Source organism: Chiloscyllium plagiosum, chromosome 15 (genome assembly GCF_004010195.1).
Source record: "Chiloscyllium plagiosum isolate BGI_BamShark_2017 chromosome 15, ASM401019v2, whole genome shotgun sequence".
NCBI lineage: Eukaryota > Metazoa > Chordata > Chondrichthyes > Orectolobiformes > Hemiscylliidae > Chiloscyllium > Chiloscyllium plagiosum.
In genome coordinates, this window is record NC_057724.1 from 5,653,931 (window position 1) to 5,671,783 (window position 17,853).

Genomic DNA, 17,853 nt, shown 5'->3' on the forward strand with positions numbered 1-17,853 from the left:
ATCTGTTGCTGTCCCACTATTTTCACTGTAAGATGCTCCTCGCCTGTATTCAATAAGAACTTTTCAGTTCCAGATCTTTGTGAACAAAAAATGTCTCTTGCAATTTAAGTGACATTCAGTTGAAACTTAAAGTCATTTTCCCTTAAGGTGGAGGTTTATAACCGTCTTCCAGGATATTCCCAGTGCTCACTGATCCACACTGGCTCCCAGTCCAACAATGCCTCCATTTTAGAGACAAAAAAAGCTCCAGATGCTGGAATCCAAAGTCAACAGGCAGGAGGCTGGAGGAACACAGTAAGCCAGGCAGCATCAGGAGGTGCAGAAGTCGATGTTTCGTGTGTCACCCAGAAGAAGGGTTTCACCTGAAACGTCGACTTCTCCACCTCCTGATGCTGCCTGGCCTGCTTTGTTCCTCCAGCCTCCTGGTTGTCTACTCCCTTTTAGAGTCTTCATCCTTGATTTGAAATCCCACCGAAGGCTCGCCCCCTTCCTCTCTGGCTCCCCGTTAGCCCACAACCATCACATTCGTTCAGTTCTGGCCTCCTTACCAGTCTCTGGATTCAATCAATCCAACATGGCCATGTAGCAAAGTCCCTCCTCAGATCTCTCTGCCTCTGTCTGTCTTCTCCGCTAAGAAGTCCTTGAAATTTACCAATTTGCAAACCTTTGGATCCCTTTACCTAGTGTTTCCTTCTTTGATTTGGTGTCAATTTCATTTTTTTGTAAGACAGCTTGAAATGTTTTATGTTAAAGTTGCCCCAATAGGTCACTCTGTGAATTAAGAATTCTGTTGTCACATCAGCCAAATAGATGCTGAAGATAATACATTTACAGCCATTTACATTATAAAACAGACATACAACCAAACTTTAACACTTTGCAAAAGGAACCAGGTTTACAAATATTTAGTCAAAAGTAAGGTTAAAACCTATGAAAAATAATTACTGCATTTGACCTATATGTGTTCCAAACCGCATTGCCAATTCAGAATGTGAAAGCACATCGAGCAGGTATGCGCTGATCAGATTCCACACCTCTATCCCTTTAGAATACTCAGTCATCATAAATCAACAAGTTCTAACAAGGAAAGCCGTACCCTACTGCTTGGGGTGGCGGTCACAGAATTGCAGTTTTGGGGATCCCACTCCTAAATTTCATTTGCCTCCACTACAATTCCTGCAATCTTCCCCCTTCATTGAAAACAGGAACAGGAGAAAGCTCGTCAGCTCATCAAGCCTACACTGCCACTCCATGTAATCACAGTTGTTCCTTTATCTCAGTGTCATACTTCTGCTCAGTCTCCAACCCTTTTCCATACTCACAACCTCAGCATTTCATATCCCTCTATACTGTCAGACACTCACCCCATACATAGATATACACAGTAGTGAAGTCTTGTTTCAACTGTTTGGAACTCGGTTAGACCTGAGTACTGAGTGCTGTTTTTGTCTCTTTATCTCAGCAGAGATATTACAGTCATAGAGAGAGTGCAACAAAGGTTGACCAGGCTTGTTCCTGGGAAGCCGGGACTGTTCATTGAAGAGAGATTGGGCAAACTGGGCTGATATTTGCACAAGGTTTGAAGAATAAGATCTCACCAAAACTTGCAAAATACATAAAAGGATTGATAGGGTGAGATAATTTCCTTGTTGGGGGGTCTAGAACCAGGGGGCATAGGTTAAACGGGGTACCACATCAGTTAAAGGTGAGAATTTTTTTTTAAACTCAGAGGATTGAAAACCTTTGGAATTCTTGAGCACAGAGAGGTTCAGTATTTGAGTAGGTTGACGGTACAGATTGGTGGATTTCTAATTACTGATGCCATAAAGGATCATGGGGATAGGGCAGGTAAAGGCATTGAAGTGTTCAATCAGCCAACATTCATATTAAGTAATAAGGCAACCTGAATGGCTGATTGGCCCATTCTTGTTCCTGTGTTCCTATACTGCAGATCAGAGTCGATGTACATAGAGGCCATTCAGCACATGGAGTCAATACTGACCCTCCAAACAGCAGCCCAATCAGACACATGTCCTCTACCTTTTCCCTGCAACGCTGCATTTTCCATTGCTAGCCCACATAGCCTGCACAAGTCTGGATACTACGGGCAAATTAGCAGTGGTAACCCACCTAACCTGCACATCTTTAGATTGTGGGAGAAAACTGGAGCACCCAGAGGAAACCCACACAGACACGGGGAAAAATGTGCCAACTCCACAAAGTCACCCAAGACAAACAACTCACTCACCTTCAGTGGCCGCGATTTATCTCCATCAGAGTCCCTGATCTCCACAAAGACTGCAATGTTTCTTGCCTTGACACAAAGAGAGAGGGGAATGCTGATATAAAACAGTCAGCCAAATACACAGATGTTGGTGTGAGAAGATTCTGATCTCTTCCTACAAGAAATTCAACCAACAATTATTCGAACCAAAATACCTTTGCAAAAGTCTTCTGGTTGTCATACTTGAGCTGAATGGGATAGACGTACAGGTGGTTCTTGAAGCCTGTGAAGGGGTACATATATTTTGCGATATTGGGAACAAATTCTTCCACTTCAAAGGTCACATAGCTGCAGCCACTCTCCTCGAACGGTTTCACAGGCACGTAGGATGACGTCACACAATCTAAACAGGCCGAGAGAGTTGGACTTTTACGGTCAAGTTGCTTTGAAAGGTTGCCACGTTACAACATGAAACCGATGTGGGCTCTACTCACTAGAAACATCAGGAGGAACACACTCGATAGTGACGTCAAAATTTCCTGGAATCACCTGAAGTTTCGACATCTTCTCTGCCCTACGTCAATACAGAGTGAAATGTAAATTGATATAACAAAGTCTGTACATGATCCAGTAGTAACCCAAATTGAAAGAAATTATTTACCACTTAAAGGCTTGCAAGACCATTTCAAAAGGCACTAGGTTCTGCAATGGTGTGGAAGCAGAAACATTTGCTGTTCAGAGTGGGTAGGCAGGGCAGAATCAGTGAACCCAACGCATTTTCAAACCACAAACCAATATGTTGCACAATTATTGAGAGGTCTGGCAGCCAAACAGATTTATCATTTGGATCTCTCTCACTACCATCACTAAACAGAGAACATCTCATCACGACAGCATGGTGACTTAGTGGTTAGCACTGCTGCCTCACAGCATCAGGGACCTGGGTTTGATTCCAGCTTCAGGCAACTGCTTGTGTGGAGTTTGCACATTCTCCCCATGTCGGCGTGGGTTTCCTCTGGTTGCTCCGGTTTCCTCCCACAATCCAAAAGATGTGCAGGTGAGGTGGATTGACTATGCTAAATTGACCATAGTGTTGAGTGATGTGTAGGTTAGGTGCATTAGTTTGGAGTAAGTGTAAAGTAGTAGGGGAATGGGTCTGGTTCGGATACTTTTCGGAGGGTCAGTGTGGATTTGTTGGGCCTAATGGCCTGTTTTCACACTAGGGATTTTATGATTATCTCAATACAGCATGTGGGAGTTTGCTCTGTATAAATTAACAGCTGTGATTTCTGCATTACAACAGTCATTACACTTCAACCACACTTTATTGCCCGTAAAACAATTTGAATGCGTTCAGGTCATGAACCATGCTGAAGAAATGCAATTTGACCTTCTCTTACTGAACTGAATATCGGACCTTCTCCTGTGACTTGTGTTTGGGTTGCTAAACCAATATGTTTCTGTATCTTCTGCCAAATAATAGAGCATTCCATCAAACGGCAACATTATCAATAAAAGCAAATGTTTAATTGCATTAAATACAATTTCACTCTAAAGGCAGTCATATTGTATAACTGACCTCCAACATCCCAATCAATTAAGCCCACATGCCTTGGGGTCATAAACCTTGTCCAGCTGAAACGTGTAAAGTTATGAAGAACTGATAGTCACTCTCTTAAATAAAGGAGAATGTGGGATGTCAGAAAGATTACAAAAGCAGGAATGACCCTGTTCAAAGTTGATAATTCTGATGCCAGTCTGAGAATGAGTCAGGCCAATATTAGATTGAGAGCTCCTAACTGAACTCTGGTGAGCAGTAGAGGGACCATGAGGTCAGTGCGTGGGTGTCTCAGAATGCCTAATGTCACATTGTAAAGTTAAATGCTAACAGCATCCAGTTTCAGTCCTCTCACACAGTGGGAGATATAGAATCCTGGAAATAGATTTCAAAGGCAAACAGAGAAGTCATCAGTTATCACAATAAGCTTTGAAACACACCAGGAGAAGTGTAGAATTTGAATAAGGTGACTAAATTAATGAAGGAACTTTTTAAAATGTGCTCTTAATCTGTACCCAAATTGCCCAGCAGCTACCATTTTGCTCTTTCATGTTGTTGGGGAGATGCAGACTGGGAAATTGCAAATGTGGTCACCTACTCAGCCGGTGCTGAACATTACAGGATCTGTGCAAGACAAGAGGCCTTTACGGAGTGGTAATTACATATAAAACAGTGAACAGGGCTGACAAACACACCGACGTCAATGCTAAGAGTGTTCCGTAATACATTAACATAGCCACTGGTAATGTAGCCAAGGATCACTAATAGTCAAACAAGACATCTTTTTCTCCCTGTATTACTATTGACATTGAGGTCAAGGTCAATATCAGTGGCAGCATCACTTCCAGTGTCAGTGTCAGTGTCAATAATGTCACTGTTATATTGGCATGTCATTCATATTCATGGTTTTTTTTTTAAAAAGTGAACTGCAGACAGTGACGAATCTTCCGGAACTAACTCAGTCTATGGATTCACAACTGCCATACAGTGTCATAGGGCAAAAGGGCACATTTCAGACTAAGTGGTGCCACTACTCATATCCTGAGCCCATCCAGAAAACATTTTATGATTTGAATGGGTCTTTCTGAAATAAGGGTTATGATTGTCTCAAACCAGTTTCCCCGCCAGGCAAGTGTCTTCACCAATAACATAGGTTAGAGATAATCAACCTAAATCCAGCAACATTTTTGGAAAAGGCAAGGCAAGGCAGCCCTGTTAAGTCTTCCTTTGTTCTCTTTTAAGCTCTCTCTGCAGTAAGACAAGACCGGAGCAGAACAAGACTGGGTGGCACGGTGGCACAGTGGTTAGCACTGCTGCCTCACAGCACCAGAGACCAGGGTTCAATTCCCGCCGCAGGCAACTGTCTGTGTGGTTTGCACATTCTCCCCGTGTTTGCGTGGGTTTCCTCCCCGTGTCTGCGTGGGTTTCCTCCGGGTGCTCCGGTTTCCTCCTACAGTCCAAAAATGTGCAGGTCAGGTGAATTGGCCATACTAAATTACCCATAGTGTTAGATGTAGGGGAATGGATCTGGGTGGGTTGCTCTTCGGAGGGTCAGTGTGGACTCATTGGGCTGAAGGGCCTGTTTCCACACTGTAAGTAATCCAATCTAATCAGAAAGGACAGCAACGCCTGTGCCTTCAGAGCTGGAGACGGCTACAACGTCAGATCTCCAAGCCAGTTCTGTTTCGAATCCAGCAATACAGCAAACTGATCTCCTAGTCATGAGAGTCCAAATAATTAGATGTGCGACCTACAGAAAGACCATCTTTTTGAGAGAATCCTGAAACTGCTTTGACTGAAACCCCTCCTTCCCCCAAACAGTATACTATAACCACACGGCCTCCTTAGACAGCACCTTCCAAACCCACAAACGCTACCATCTGGAAGGGCAAGGGCAGCAGATACATGGGAACACCACCCTCTGCAAGTTCCTCTCCAAGCTATCCGCCATCCTGATTTGGAAGTATATCGCCTTTCCTTCACGGTTGCTGGGTCAAAACCCTGGAATACCCTCCCCTAGGGTATTGGGGGTCAACCTACATCAAATAGACTGCAACAATTTAAGAAGGCAACCCACCACCACTTTCTCAAATGGACAACATATGCTGGCCCAGCCAGCGATGTCCAGAACCCACAAATTAATAAAATAAACTGAACCTCAGAAGTGTGCTGCCTTTTTCATCAGGCCTGCAATATGTTTTTTCCAGACACACCAATCATATGAATTCTGAACTACTCCTTCTGCCTGTAACTTGTAACTGTAAACAATGCTCTTCAACTTTATTTTCGAGTATGTTTCTACGTGAGATTGAGCGAGCGGCATTAGAGTTTCGGGTGAGCCTGTGACTTGGTTTAAGACAGAAATAGCTGGTTGCCGTTTGCGAATTGTCCACACAGGTAAAATATTTGTGCATCTTCTTGTTTTAAAAGCACACAGATTACAAACAATAAGGAAGCAAATTAAGGGTTTCAATGGCCCTTTCTCACTGCAGCACTGCTGTCAGTAATCCCACTGGCAATTACACTGTCAGTAACCCCACAGATGTCATCACCACCCATACTGTAATGGTCAACAGGTATCAATAGACCAACCTTAAGGTAAATAAACATGACAAGAAACTGTATGAAGTAGGAGGGGAAACACACACAATTAACATACCAGTAATAAGGAATAATCAGCAACAAAACATTTCATCTGAAAAACCACTAAAGAGTTAACCAAAGTGGATGAAAAAACAGACATAATCGACTTAGATTTTCAGCATGATATTTGGTCAACAGCCAGATGGGTGGTTCAGCCAAGATTAAGGCACAAGTAATTAGTGGCAAGCCAACTAATCGGTTCAAGTAAAATCCTGACTTAGCAATGAAAAGGAATTGTTTAAAAAAAAAACTCCACCAGGAGTGTGATTCCAGGTCAGTTGCTGCTGAGACAAATAAAACTGAGAGGATACATGATTGTGGACTTAAGATAACTGAAAGGAATGGATCAGAAAAAAAGCGACCAGGCTATTTGACTACAGTGCTTGGAATATCAAGTAGACAAGCTTCAATCCAAGAGAAACTCAGAAACTCTCTTAGTTCCTCCCTCCTCATCCCCACCCACCCACCCCCTGGTTATATTGTGATAATTGAGTTCCTTTCATGGGGGGCACTGTGGCTCAGTGGTTAGCACTGCTGCCTCACAGCACCAGGGACCTGGGTTCAATTCCAGTCTCTTCCAGAACCTCTTGCAGAAGTTTTTGCCCATCCAAACACAGGGGGTGTCGGGCACAGATTGATGCGCCTGTGAACCTTGTTGCCCTTTTAGAAGCACATCACCCTCATCAGCCTGCCATGAGCTCTGAGCTTTTAAGGTCAACTCAACAGAAAATATTAAGATAAAACCAATCTCCTCTCATGCTTTAAGCGTCACTGGATTATCCACGTTTTGCAGGACCAGAGAGCTGCTCTCTCATTCGGGAGAGATGACTGGGGGTGGTTTAACCTGAGGGTCACCATGCCTCAGGTGAACAGAGAGATTTGAGGAGGAGAATCCTTCATAGTAACCTCAGTCAGTGTGGGAATTGAACCCACGCTGTTGGTGTTACTCTGCACCGCAAACTAGGCATACAGCCTGAACAAACCTGTGGAATAATTACTACTTTTTAACATGGCTGCACAAAATAATAAACAGCATACTTGCGATAGGAAACAATCAATGTCTGAGATAAACCTCCACTGAAGTGTGTGTGTCTGTGTGTATCTGTGCATGTATGTGTGTGTGTGCATGTGTCTGGTGTGTGCGTGTGTGTATCTGTGTGTGTGCATGTGTCTGTGTGTGTGTGCGCGCATCTGTGTGTATGTGCATGTATCTGTGTGTGCGCGTGCACGTGTGTGTCTGTGTGCATAGCTTGTCAGAACTCTGTCCAGAAACACAGATACTAAGCTCCCATTCTCAGAGATTGCAAGTCAACATCCTGCGCAAAAATCACAGTTCCATCAAAAGCCACAACATGACCTGACCCTATCTAGCATTAGTGGATGAGGTGGTCAACAGATGTCCCCAAAAGATAACATGCCACAGTCATTGAATGGTTTAAATTAAAAGCAAAATTCAGAAAATAGCATAAGAGACTTGGTCCCTACCATTAACATAAATGTTTCCTGTAGTACAGCAACATCTTCTATATTAGCCTGCTGCAATCTCAGTATTGGCATCAATAAGGTATATTTTGCAGTTACACAATTACTGCACTCAGTCTGTGAACAGCAGAATCGTCAATCTTAGAGGAAAGATACCAACAAACTAGAGAGGATTCACAAAAGATTTCCCAGGATGGTGCCAGGAATGGAGGGTTTGAGATATTAAAAAAATAGACTGAAAAGACTCGGACTAGTTTCCACTGGAACATTGGAGGTTGAAGGATGACTTTACTGAGTGAGGTTTATAAAATCCTGAGGGGCCTAGTTAAAGTGAATGACAAGGGTCTTTTCCCTCAGGTAGGGGAGTTCAAAACTAGGAGGCATATTTTTAAGGTGAGAGGAGAAAGATTTAAAAAAGGCATGAGGGGCAACCTTTTTACCACAGAAAGTGGTTCGTGTGTGGAATGAACTTCCAGAGGAAGTGGTGGATGTGGGTACAGTTGCAACATCAAAAGGACATTTGAAACACATACATAAATAGGAAAGGTTTGGAGAATTAAGGCCAAGTTCAGGCAGGTGGGACTGGTTTGGTTTGGAAACCTGGTCAGCATGGCCTAGTTGGACCGAAGGGTCTGCTTCTAGGCTTATATGACTGTATAACAATCAGTCAGACATCACCAAAATGTGAAACTCCCAAGAGATAACCACATCTGCCAGTTTACAAGTACTTATTGCGTGTGACAAAGTCTAGACTAAACTAATGTGTGTAATCCCGTGCAGCTCAGGAAATCACCATCTCAGTCATCCCAAAAGCAGACGTGTCCCCAAAGTGCAGGTGTAAGTATTTCACACCACAATCTCCGTGGGATGTGCAAAATCATATTTCACAACCCCCCTATAGCAGACGATGCAGCCTCTCACATTCCTCATCCAGTTTAGCAAGCACAGCAGTAAACTAGCAGAGAGAACAGTTCTGAAACACTAGCCAAGTGCAGAAAGATGATACTGTCATTACCAATGCTGTAACATTAGTAAGATGATGTTCGACAAGTGCACAGGTTAGAGCTAGGCTCACAACACCTCTGACCGTCCTCACTGCTTGCAGGGTCAGGCCGACAGGGCATTAATTTTCTCTCAACATGCCTCTTCAAACCCATGAAAGATTTCACATTCAGACACACTTTGAAAAAAACCCAGCGCTCACTTTCTCAGATCAGTCAGCAATTTCAGAAGATCTTCGTTTGACAGCTTGTTGCTGTCCTGCTTGTAAAAGGGTGAGAACCTTCCGCTTGTGTCAAATGAGCCTTCAGTGTCTTTAAACACCGGTCTGGGGGAAAGAAACACAACCTGTCACCATATTTACAGCCAATTCCAACTTCAGTTTACATGATTCTAAAACATTATCAGATGTTTGCAACAATACCTACACTTCAAAAGTACTTAATTAGTTGCTGAATAATTCAGGATTTCCCAAGGGATTGACAAGTTTTATATAAATGCAGGTTATTTTGTTCACATTATATAATAAAGCTATTAATTAAAACTAGTGATTGCCACATTTTAATACTATTCTTGATTGGAGGTCATGATCTAGGCTGCTCCTTCAGTGTATTGCATTGCAGATGCCATCTTTCAGATGAAATGTTCACCTGAGGTACTAGCTACCTGTTCAGGTGGGTGTTAAAGTTGGCAACTCAATATTTTGAGACAGTAGGAGAGTTCTCACTCACTGACTCAATGGAAAACAAATAAGTGGTCATCCAACACAAGTTAGCTGCTGCAAATTACCCACAAAACAGTACATCAAAAGTCAGTCACTGCATGTGGCATCCACTGAGGTGCCCTAGGAACATGGAATGATGCTGAAAAGGTGCAGGTCCTTGACCCAAAAATCCACAAGAAGAAGGCAATATTTCACAGCCTTTGGCAATTTAGCTCATAGACATTTCAGGAAAGCTAACTGCAACTACAATTGGATCCAATGCACAGACACTGACCTTGCAGCCCAGGCAAAGGCCATCTTGTATCCGCCCAGCCGGCTGCAGATTTGCTTGGCAGCTTTAAGTACTTTCTGAGCAGCCTGGAGATGGAGAGGAAGGGTATCAGAACAACATTGGAAACAAGGTGAACTCAGATAACAAATTCAAAGAACTACAGATGCTGGAAATCAGATAACTCGGATAACTACTAAAGCATTGCCAATATTCTGAACAATTGGCATATCATGTCAATCTGTATCATTGACACTTCCTTACAGCATACAGTACATTACAGCGATCGCCAAGAGAACTGCTGAGTGTCCAGTGATTTGTAGATATGAAGTTTAGTAGGAGTAGGCTATATAACACACAATATCACACAATGTTCCTTTTAAGGTTACAACAATGAAGGAAACTACTAAGTGAAGATAGTGAGGGTTATCAGTCTATTTTTCTTCGGGCAAGGTGCATCTTAAATTGGCAGGTTCTTACAAGGTTGTGAATCTTGGTCAGAGTTTGGAATTCAGCAAGATATTATTGATTCACCATCATTTTTTTTCTCCAAAGAATGCCTAAATGTTGATGTTAATAGGGAGCTGTATTTATTCTGACTCCTGTGCTTGTGACATGCTATCTCACTGAAAGGAGGAGGAGCAGATAACCTTATATCAATGGATATGACTCACAGGAAACCTCACTCCATCAGTCTTGCAGAATGTTAATAGTAGGCAGTGAAAATCCATGTCTTCAATGTGTTAGACTGGCCATGAGGTTAGCGAGTTTTGAGAAGATTTGTAGCTCAGGTTGAGGTTCTGGATGTAGGTTTGCTCAGTGAGCTGGAAGGTTCATTTCTAGACATTTCGTCACCCTACTAGGTAACATCTTCTATGGGCCTCCGGACGAAGCACTGTTGATAATTCCTGCTCTCTATTTATATGCTTGGGTTTCTTCGGGTTGGTGATGTCATTTCCTGTGGTGATGTCATTTCCTGTTCTTTTTCTCAGGGGTTGGTAGATAGGGTCTAACTCGATGTGTTTGTTGATAGAGTTCCGGTTGGAATGCCATGCTTCTAGGAATTCTCATGTGTATCTATTTGGCTTGTCCTAGGATGGATGTGTTGTCCCAGTCGAAGTGGTGTCCTTCCTTATCTGTATGTAAGGATACTAGTGAGAGGGGGTCATGTTGTTTTGTGGCAAGTTGATGTTACGTATTCTGGTGGCTAGTTTTCTATCTGTTTGTCCAATGTAGTGTTTGTTACAGTCCTTGCATGGTATTTTGTAAATGAAATTTGTTTTGCTTGTTCTCTGTATAGGGTCTTTCAAGTTCATTAGTTGCTGTTTTAGTGTGTTGGTGGATTTGTGGGCTACCATGATGCCAAGAGCTCTGAGTAGTCTGGCAGTCATTTCCGAGGTGTCTTTGATGTAGGGGAGAGTGGCTAGGGTTTCTGGACATGTTTTGTCTGCTTGTTTGGGTTTGTTGCTGAGAAATTGGCGGGCTGTGTTCATTGGGTAATCATTCTTTTTGAATACACAGTCATGAGGTTGTTTTGGATTGTAGAGCTGTGGAATTTGAACAAAAAGCTGGCCTCATGGTGACCATGTAACCACTACTGATTGTCATACAAACTCACATCCGGTTTGACAAATGTGCTTTAGGGAAGGATGGAAGGGGGAACGAGATGGATGTGCAGGGGGAGTAAAAGAGATACGGTAGGGAGGAACGGGGTTGTGGGGGGGGGGGGGAAAGAGGAGTGAGAGAAAGTGAACAAGACAGCGCGTGCAAGAGAGAGTGCACATGAGAAACAGTGAGAGAGAGTGCACGCACGAGGGGTTAGATGGATTGGCCATGCTAACTTGCCCAAAGTGTCCAGGGATGTGCAGGTTGGGTGGATTAGCCATGGGAAAAGTAGGATTACAGGGATAGGGTAGGAGGTGCGCCTGGGTAGGAGAGTCAGTGTGGGTTTGATGGGCCGAATGGCCTGCTTCCACACTGTCGGGATTCTACGATTCTATGACAGAGAGGGGGAGCGCGCAAGAGAGTGAGCATGTATAGGCAGCAGAAGCATGACTACCAATGATGGTGCAAATATTATTGGGGATGTTAAATAAAGCAGAATTGCAAGAGTACAGATGCACAGAGCAATGAGGCTGTGGATTGATTTGAAGGTATGGACAAAACAGTTAATCACAACAATTCATCCATTCACCAATCTACATGCAAGCAATGCAGGTAGTAGGACAGCTGGACTTTCCTGACACACTATGTTTCTTACAGTATAACGGTGAATATACTTTAGAAACAGTTAACTAGCTGTAAAGCACATTGTAATGTCCCTGAGGGCAAAACGGGGGGGCTATAAACATGAAAGTCTTCCTTTTTATATCAAGGCAATCCTTATCAAACTTTGTTCTAGACATGCAACCACAACCTTAACACTCCAACAAACTTTTCCTTTTCACATTTTCCTTTTCACATTTCATTCCTGATATAAATAATTTCCTTTAACACCTCCAAGTCACAACCAAAGTTCACTCACATCCTTGCTCAGGTTGTAAACCTGTTTGGATTGTGAATAAGTGATACAGTACTTTAAAATCCCCACGTTAACCACATCCCATTTCCAGACTGAAACACACATTTGGCAAAAAAAAATGAACAATAGGAGGTCTGCATTGGTTTTCATTCCAATTATAGCAGATATGTATCTTAACTCAACACCTCTCGGTACCCTTATCCAACAACCACTGGTCAAACTCAATCGTGAAAGCAAGTGGCAGCCTTCAGGCGAGAGGGTTGCAGATTTCTGTCCCCTGTTGTATGAAATCCTGATCATGACTTCACACTGAAAAGGGTCAGAGAACTCAGAACATTAACTTGGTACTCTCCACAGGTACTGAGTTTTTCAAGCAACTCCCGTTTGCAATTCTAAAGTTGTCCCCCTTTCTTCTCACTGTCTCCCCTCCAGAATAGTTTCTGATTCAATGGATTATCAATTCCTTTTTGCATCCGAAATTATGCGCTGGTCTCACTGAAGGCCAAATTGATTAAGAATGAAACATTAAATTGAAATTTGCCCATCTTGGGGAATCAGGGAGGTGTAGCCTTCACAGGTACCTTGTTTGCATCTGAACTTTTGATATATGGTTCAGCGCACTGGGCAATTCCTCCCTGTAGCACTTTCTCCACTCGTGCAACCAGAAAGATATCCGGATGAGGGGCGGTCACTGAAAAGATCCCCTACAAAGAAAACCACAGACACACAAAACATTAGAACCAAAGCAATGAGTGAAATGGGAGCACACCGCTGTCTAATTCTGGAGCAAATTTATTTTTCAGAACTGCACTGCACAGTATAAAGGCAGGCTATTTGGCCCATCATGACTCCAATAAATCCCTTTCTCCAGAATCTTACAAAGCTGTTAAACCAAGAGCATACACTATCAAAACTGAAGAGTACAGTCGATTTAGGAATCTTGGACCACTTCCTGCTGTCATTTCCATGGCGATGCCTCAGCCAATCAACAATCTATTTGTCTGGTTTGAATTTAAACAAAAGCTTGGCATTTAATTATTCCCTAGTGCATTCTCGTTGGAGAATGAGAGTTCCAACCAATCAGCACCCACTTCTCACAGAAAAAACAGCCATTTCTTTTGGGATTTGATAGTCTTGAAATTCTGTCTTGATTGGAGCAAGAGGAATAGCTCAACAGCTTTTCCCCTTTTAGATAAATGCTCAAGCTCTGTATTATCATGTGGTGATCATGACATAAAATGGTGCCAAAACTGTCTATGACCAATGGTGCTTCAGGATTCTTTACCAGCATTATCTGTAAATTCTGGGGAGTTATTGAGTTCTCTTCAGCATAACCCACACTTCAAACACTGTTGAGATTAGATTCCTGGACAATAATGCAAATCCTGATGCAGTTCCTCTTATTGAGATTAATGATCACTGCCACATGCAATATTAAAATATCAGAGAAAGCACAGCTTCACAACCAAAAAATGCACTCGATTTGCTTGCTCGGGAGTTTTTGAATTAATGAGTAGCGCACAAGAAATGAAGAGCAACTAGCTCATTGCGCATCCCCAATGTCACAACCCAGCTTCACTCCACCTTTCTGAGAAAGTGAAAGACCAATCACAGCTTTGGATATGGACTCACATAGGAACACCTGTCGCTTTAGTGACAAATGATGTCAAGACATTGACGGACTGAGAAACCTATCACAGCTTTGAATATAGACTCATCATTGCCTCAGTAATTTTACCTGTTTTGGATAGCGAAGAAGTCTCTCAGCAACTCCTTTAAAATAACCATCATTCTTCGTCAGAGAATTTGAATTAGTTGCCCCATTTTCAGCTCCACCCTCAACGCTTCCCAGCAACATCTGCCGAACAGCTGGGGGGTTCAAATCCACGTGGAAATCTTCAGAGATCTTGCAGTTATTCTTTGCGTCAAACAGCGCGAGGGTCACAAAGAAGGGTTCAACCTGGTAATCGAATACATGGTCATGGTGAAATCAGGAATGTGGCCTGGGAGCAGTGTCAATTGAATGCATTCTTTCAACAGTACCTTGAGCCAACAAAATAGGAATAGTTTTGTAACCTTCCAGCTCAGCAAGCAAACCTACATCCAAAATCATTCCTATTGGAACAGGACTTTTATCTTTCCCCATTAGAGCACATGGAGTCAATTATTCCAGACCAGCAGAGAGACAGATAAGATTATAGCTATTGAATCTGCAGTGCCTTCAGGATACTGCATACGTGTGCAAAGATATCATCTATCAACTGTTCCTGTTCAAAAGATATTGGCAGAGAAATATGTGTACTTTTCCACACATTTCATAATCTTATGTGCCTCACAGACAGTGAAGAACTCTTGAACAGTAGCCACAGTTATAGAAGAGAGAACAGTGCAGCACAGAAATGGACCCTTCGGTTCACGATGTTGTATCAAACATGGCGCCAAATTACACTAATCCTTTCCTGACTGCCATTGGTCCATATCCCTCCATTCTTTGCATATTCATGTGGTTACCTAAAAGTCCCTTAAATGCCACTAAAGTATCTGCCTCCACTTGGCAGCACTTTCCAGACACCTCCCACTGTGTAAAACAAATTGCTTCCACATCTCCATTGAACTTTCTCCTTCTCACCTCAAATGCATGTCCCAACATATTAGACACTTCATCTCTTGTGAAAAAGATTCTGACCATCAACCTTATCTATTGATCAAGTCTTCCCTCAGCCTCCACCGCTCCAGAGAAAACTTGAGTTTCTTCTAGCCTCTCCTTATAAGCTGATACCCTCTGTAATGTGAGAACTGATTGCTTGCTGGCGCAGAATTTAAACCTTGCCAAAGTGAGACATGAGAAAAAGCTTTGCATTCCGAACTCATCAGGACTGAAACACACGAAGACCAAGTTTAGGAAAGTAACAACAATTCAAGTTGGTTGCCAACCAACCTTAGTCCAATCAATCAGAACTGCCTTCTCGTGGTGGATAAATTTTGGTTTCCTTTCTAAACATCATTTTCTTGCCTGACAGTCACCTGATGAAGGAGCGTCGCTCCGAAAGCTAGTGTGCTTCCAATTAAACCTGTTGGGCTATAACCTGGTGTTGTGTGATTTTTAACTTTGTACACCCCAGTCCAACACCGGCATCTCCGAATCATTCTTGCTTTTCAGTACTGATGAATGCCAGAAGCAAATCCCAACTTCATGTCTCCTTTTAGCAATGGTAAACGTCGGAAATTGAGCAGCTAATTTGTGCACAGATGTGATGCAGATCAGAGAACCTATTTGGTGATGATGGTTGAAGAGAAAGTGAGGACTGCAGATGCTGGAGATCAGAGCTGAAAATGTGTTGCTGGAAAAGCGCAGCAGGTCAGGCAGCATCCAGGGAACAGGAGAATCGACGTTTCGGGCATAAGCCCTTCTTCAGGAATGATGGTTGAAGGTCAAATGTTGGTCAGGAAACCGGGGAAAATTGCCCTGCTCAGGGAGCTTCAATGTAATGGCTTATACAAAATATACGACACTTAATACAGTGCAGCACTCCCTGTTTGTTACAAAGGGATGTGTATTATGATTGTGAGCTTAAAACTGAATGCATAAACCCTCAACCTCTGATCGCAGAGGTGAGAGTGTTGTCACTGAAAGATGGGTGTGTGAACAACATGGCAGAGATATTAAACGGTGGGTGGCACGGTGGCACAGTGGTTAGCACTGCAGCCTCACAGCGCCAGAGACCCGGGTTCAATTCCCGCCTCAGGCGACTGACTGTGTGGAGTTTGCACATTCTCCCCGTGACTGCGTGGGTTTCCTCCGGGTGCTCCGGTTTCCTCCCACAATCCAAAAAAGTGCAGGTTAGATGAATTGGCCACGCTAAATTGCCCGTAGTGTTAGGTGCAGGGGTAAATGTAGGAGAATGGGTCTGGGTGGGTTACGCTTCGGCGGGTCGGTGTGGACTTGTTGGGCCGAAGGGCCTGTTTCCACACTATAAGTAATCTAATTCAAAATCTAATCTAAACAACACATGGTACTTACTTTCCAGGACACACAAAACATGTCAAAATCAAAGTAGGGAACAAAGGGGCAAGTAAGAATGAGCTGACAACGAAAGCAAAGAAAATTTCCTGGAGAAATTAATGGAACTAAAAGCAGACAAATCCTGATGGCCTGCACCCCAGGATTTTCAAAGTGGAAAGTCCGAAATTAGTGGACCCATTTCCAGAATTCCCTGAAAGTTTGAATAATATCAATGGATTGGAAGGCAACAATCATAAGCCCAGTGTATGAGAAAGGAGCCAAAAAGATAACAGTGAAGGTAACCTCATTTTTGGGGGGGGGGGGGGGGTCAGGAAAATACCACAGTTTAGAATCGAAGCCTTAGTAACAGGGCGTCTGGAAACTGGTCATATACTTCAACAGAGTTGGAAAGCCCTTTTTTTAAAAAAAATTTGTGCTTTTTAAAAATCATTAAACAAGAAATAAATGCTTTTAAAATGGAGAGGATTGCTGCATGTTTTGAAAAGCATTGTTTAGATGGCAGCTTCACCAAGAAGTGGTAATTGAAGTCTTGTTTCCAGACAACCTGGAGCTGAGGGGTTGGTATATAGTTGGAGCTTTTACGTTTGATTCATTCAGAAGTTGTGGGCAACACTGGCTGGCCAGACTTGTTTGCCAGTTTCCAGTTGCTTTTGGGAGAGTAGTGGTGAGCTGTCATCTTGAACCGCTCCTGTGGGTTGGCCCACAAGGCCCATTATGGAGGGAATTTCAGGATTTTGACCCACGAATAGTGAAGAAATGATGATACACATCCAAGTCAGGATGGTGAATGGCTTGGAGGGGAACTTGCAGCTGGTGGCGTTCCCATATATCTGTTGCCCTTGTCCTTCTACGTAGAATTGGTCGTGGGTTTGGAAGATGCTGTCTAAGGATCTTTGGTGAATTCCTGCAGTGCATCTTATAGATGATACACACTGCTGCTACTAAGCAACGGTGATGGAGTGAGTGGATGCTTGTGGATATGGGGCCAATCAAGTGGGCTGCTTTGTCCTGGATGGTGTTAAGCATCTGAGCATTGTTGGAGCTGCACCCATCCAGGCAAGTGTGGAGTATTGTTGGTGCTTCCAATCCATTGATATGTTTGCTAGTGCTCTTGGGGGGGGGTTTAAACTAACTCTGCAGGGGCATGGGAACCCAGATTGTAGCTTCAGGGTGCAGGGCCTGGAGTGTAGGGAGGTTAGGAACATGGCATCAATTTCCAAGGAGGGTGTCTGTAAACAGGAAAGTGGCTTGAAGTGTGTATACTTCAATGCAAGAAGTATACGAAATAAGGTAGGTGAACTTGCAGCGTGGGTTGGTACCTGGGACTTCGATGTTGTGGCTATTACGGAGACATGGGTAGAACAGGGACAGGATTGGCTGTTGCAGGTGCCAGGATTTAAATGTTTTAGT

At 43.2% G+C, this 17,853-nt stretch overlaps 1 protein-coding gene across 6 annotated transcripts in view; it reads right to left on the reverse strand.

The window, feature by feature from the left end:
• dock11 (dedicator of cytokinesis 11) overlaps positions 1-17,853 on the reverse strand; it is a 301,498-nt gene that overhangs the window by 171,503 nt on the left and 112,142 nt on the right. For all 6 annotated transcript variants that reach the window (XM_043704339.1, XM_043704341.1, XM_043704340.1 and 3 more), the window contains exons 12-18: positions 14,158-14,379; positions 13,001-13,123; positions 9,905-9,987; positions 9,112-9,234; positions 2,719-2,798; positions 2,440-2,627; positions 2,249-2,314 (exon numbers count right to left, since the gene is read on the reverse strand). In XM_043704339.1, coding sequence (XP_043560274.1) covers positions 2,249-2,314; positions 2,440-2,627; positions 2,719-2,798; positions 9,112-9,234; positions 9,905-9,987; positions 13,001-13,123; positions 14,158-14,379 — 885 coding nt within the window. The remainder of the gene's footprint in view (positions 1-2,248; positions 2,315-2,439; positions 2,628-2,718; positions 2,799-9,111; positions 9,235-9,904; positions 9,988-13,000; positions 13,124-14,157; positions 14,380-17,853) is intronic.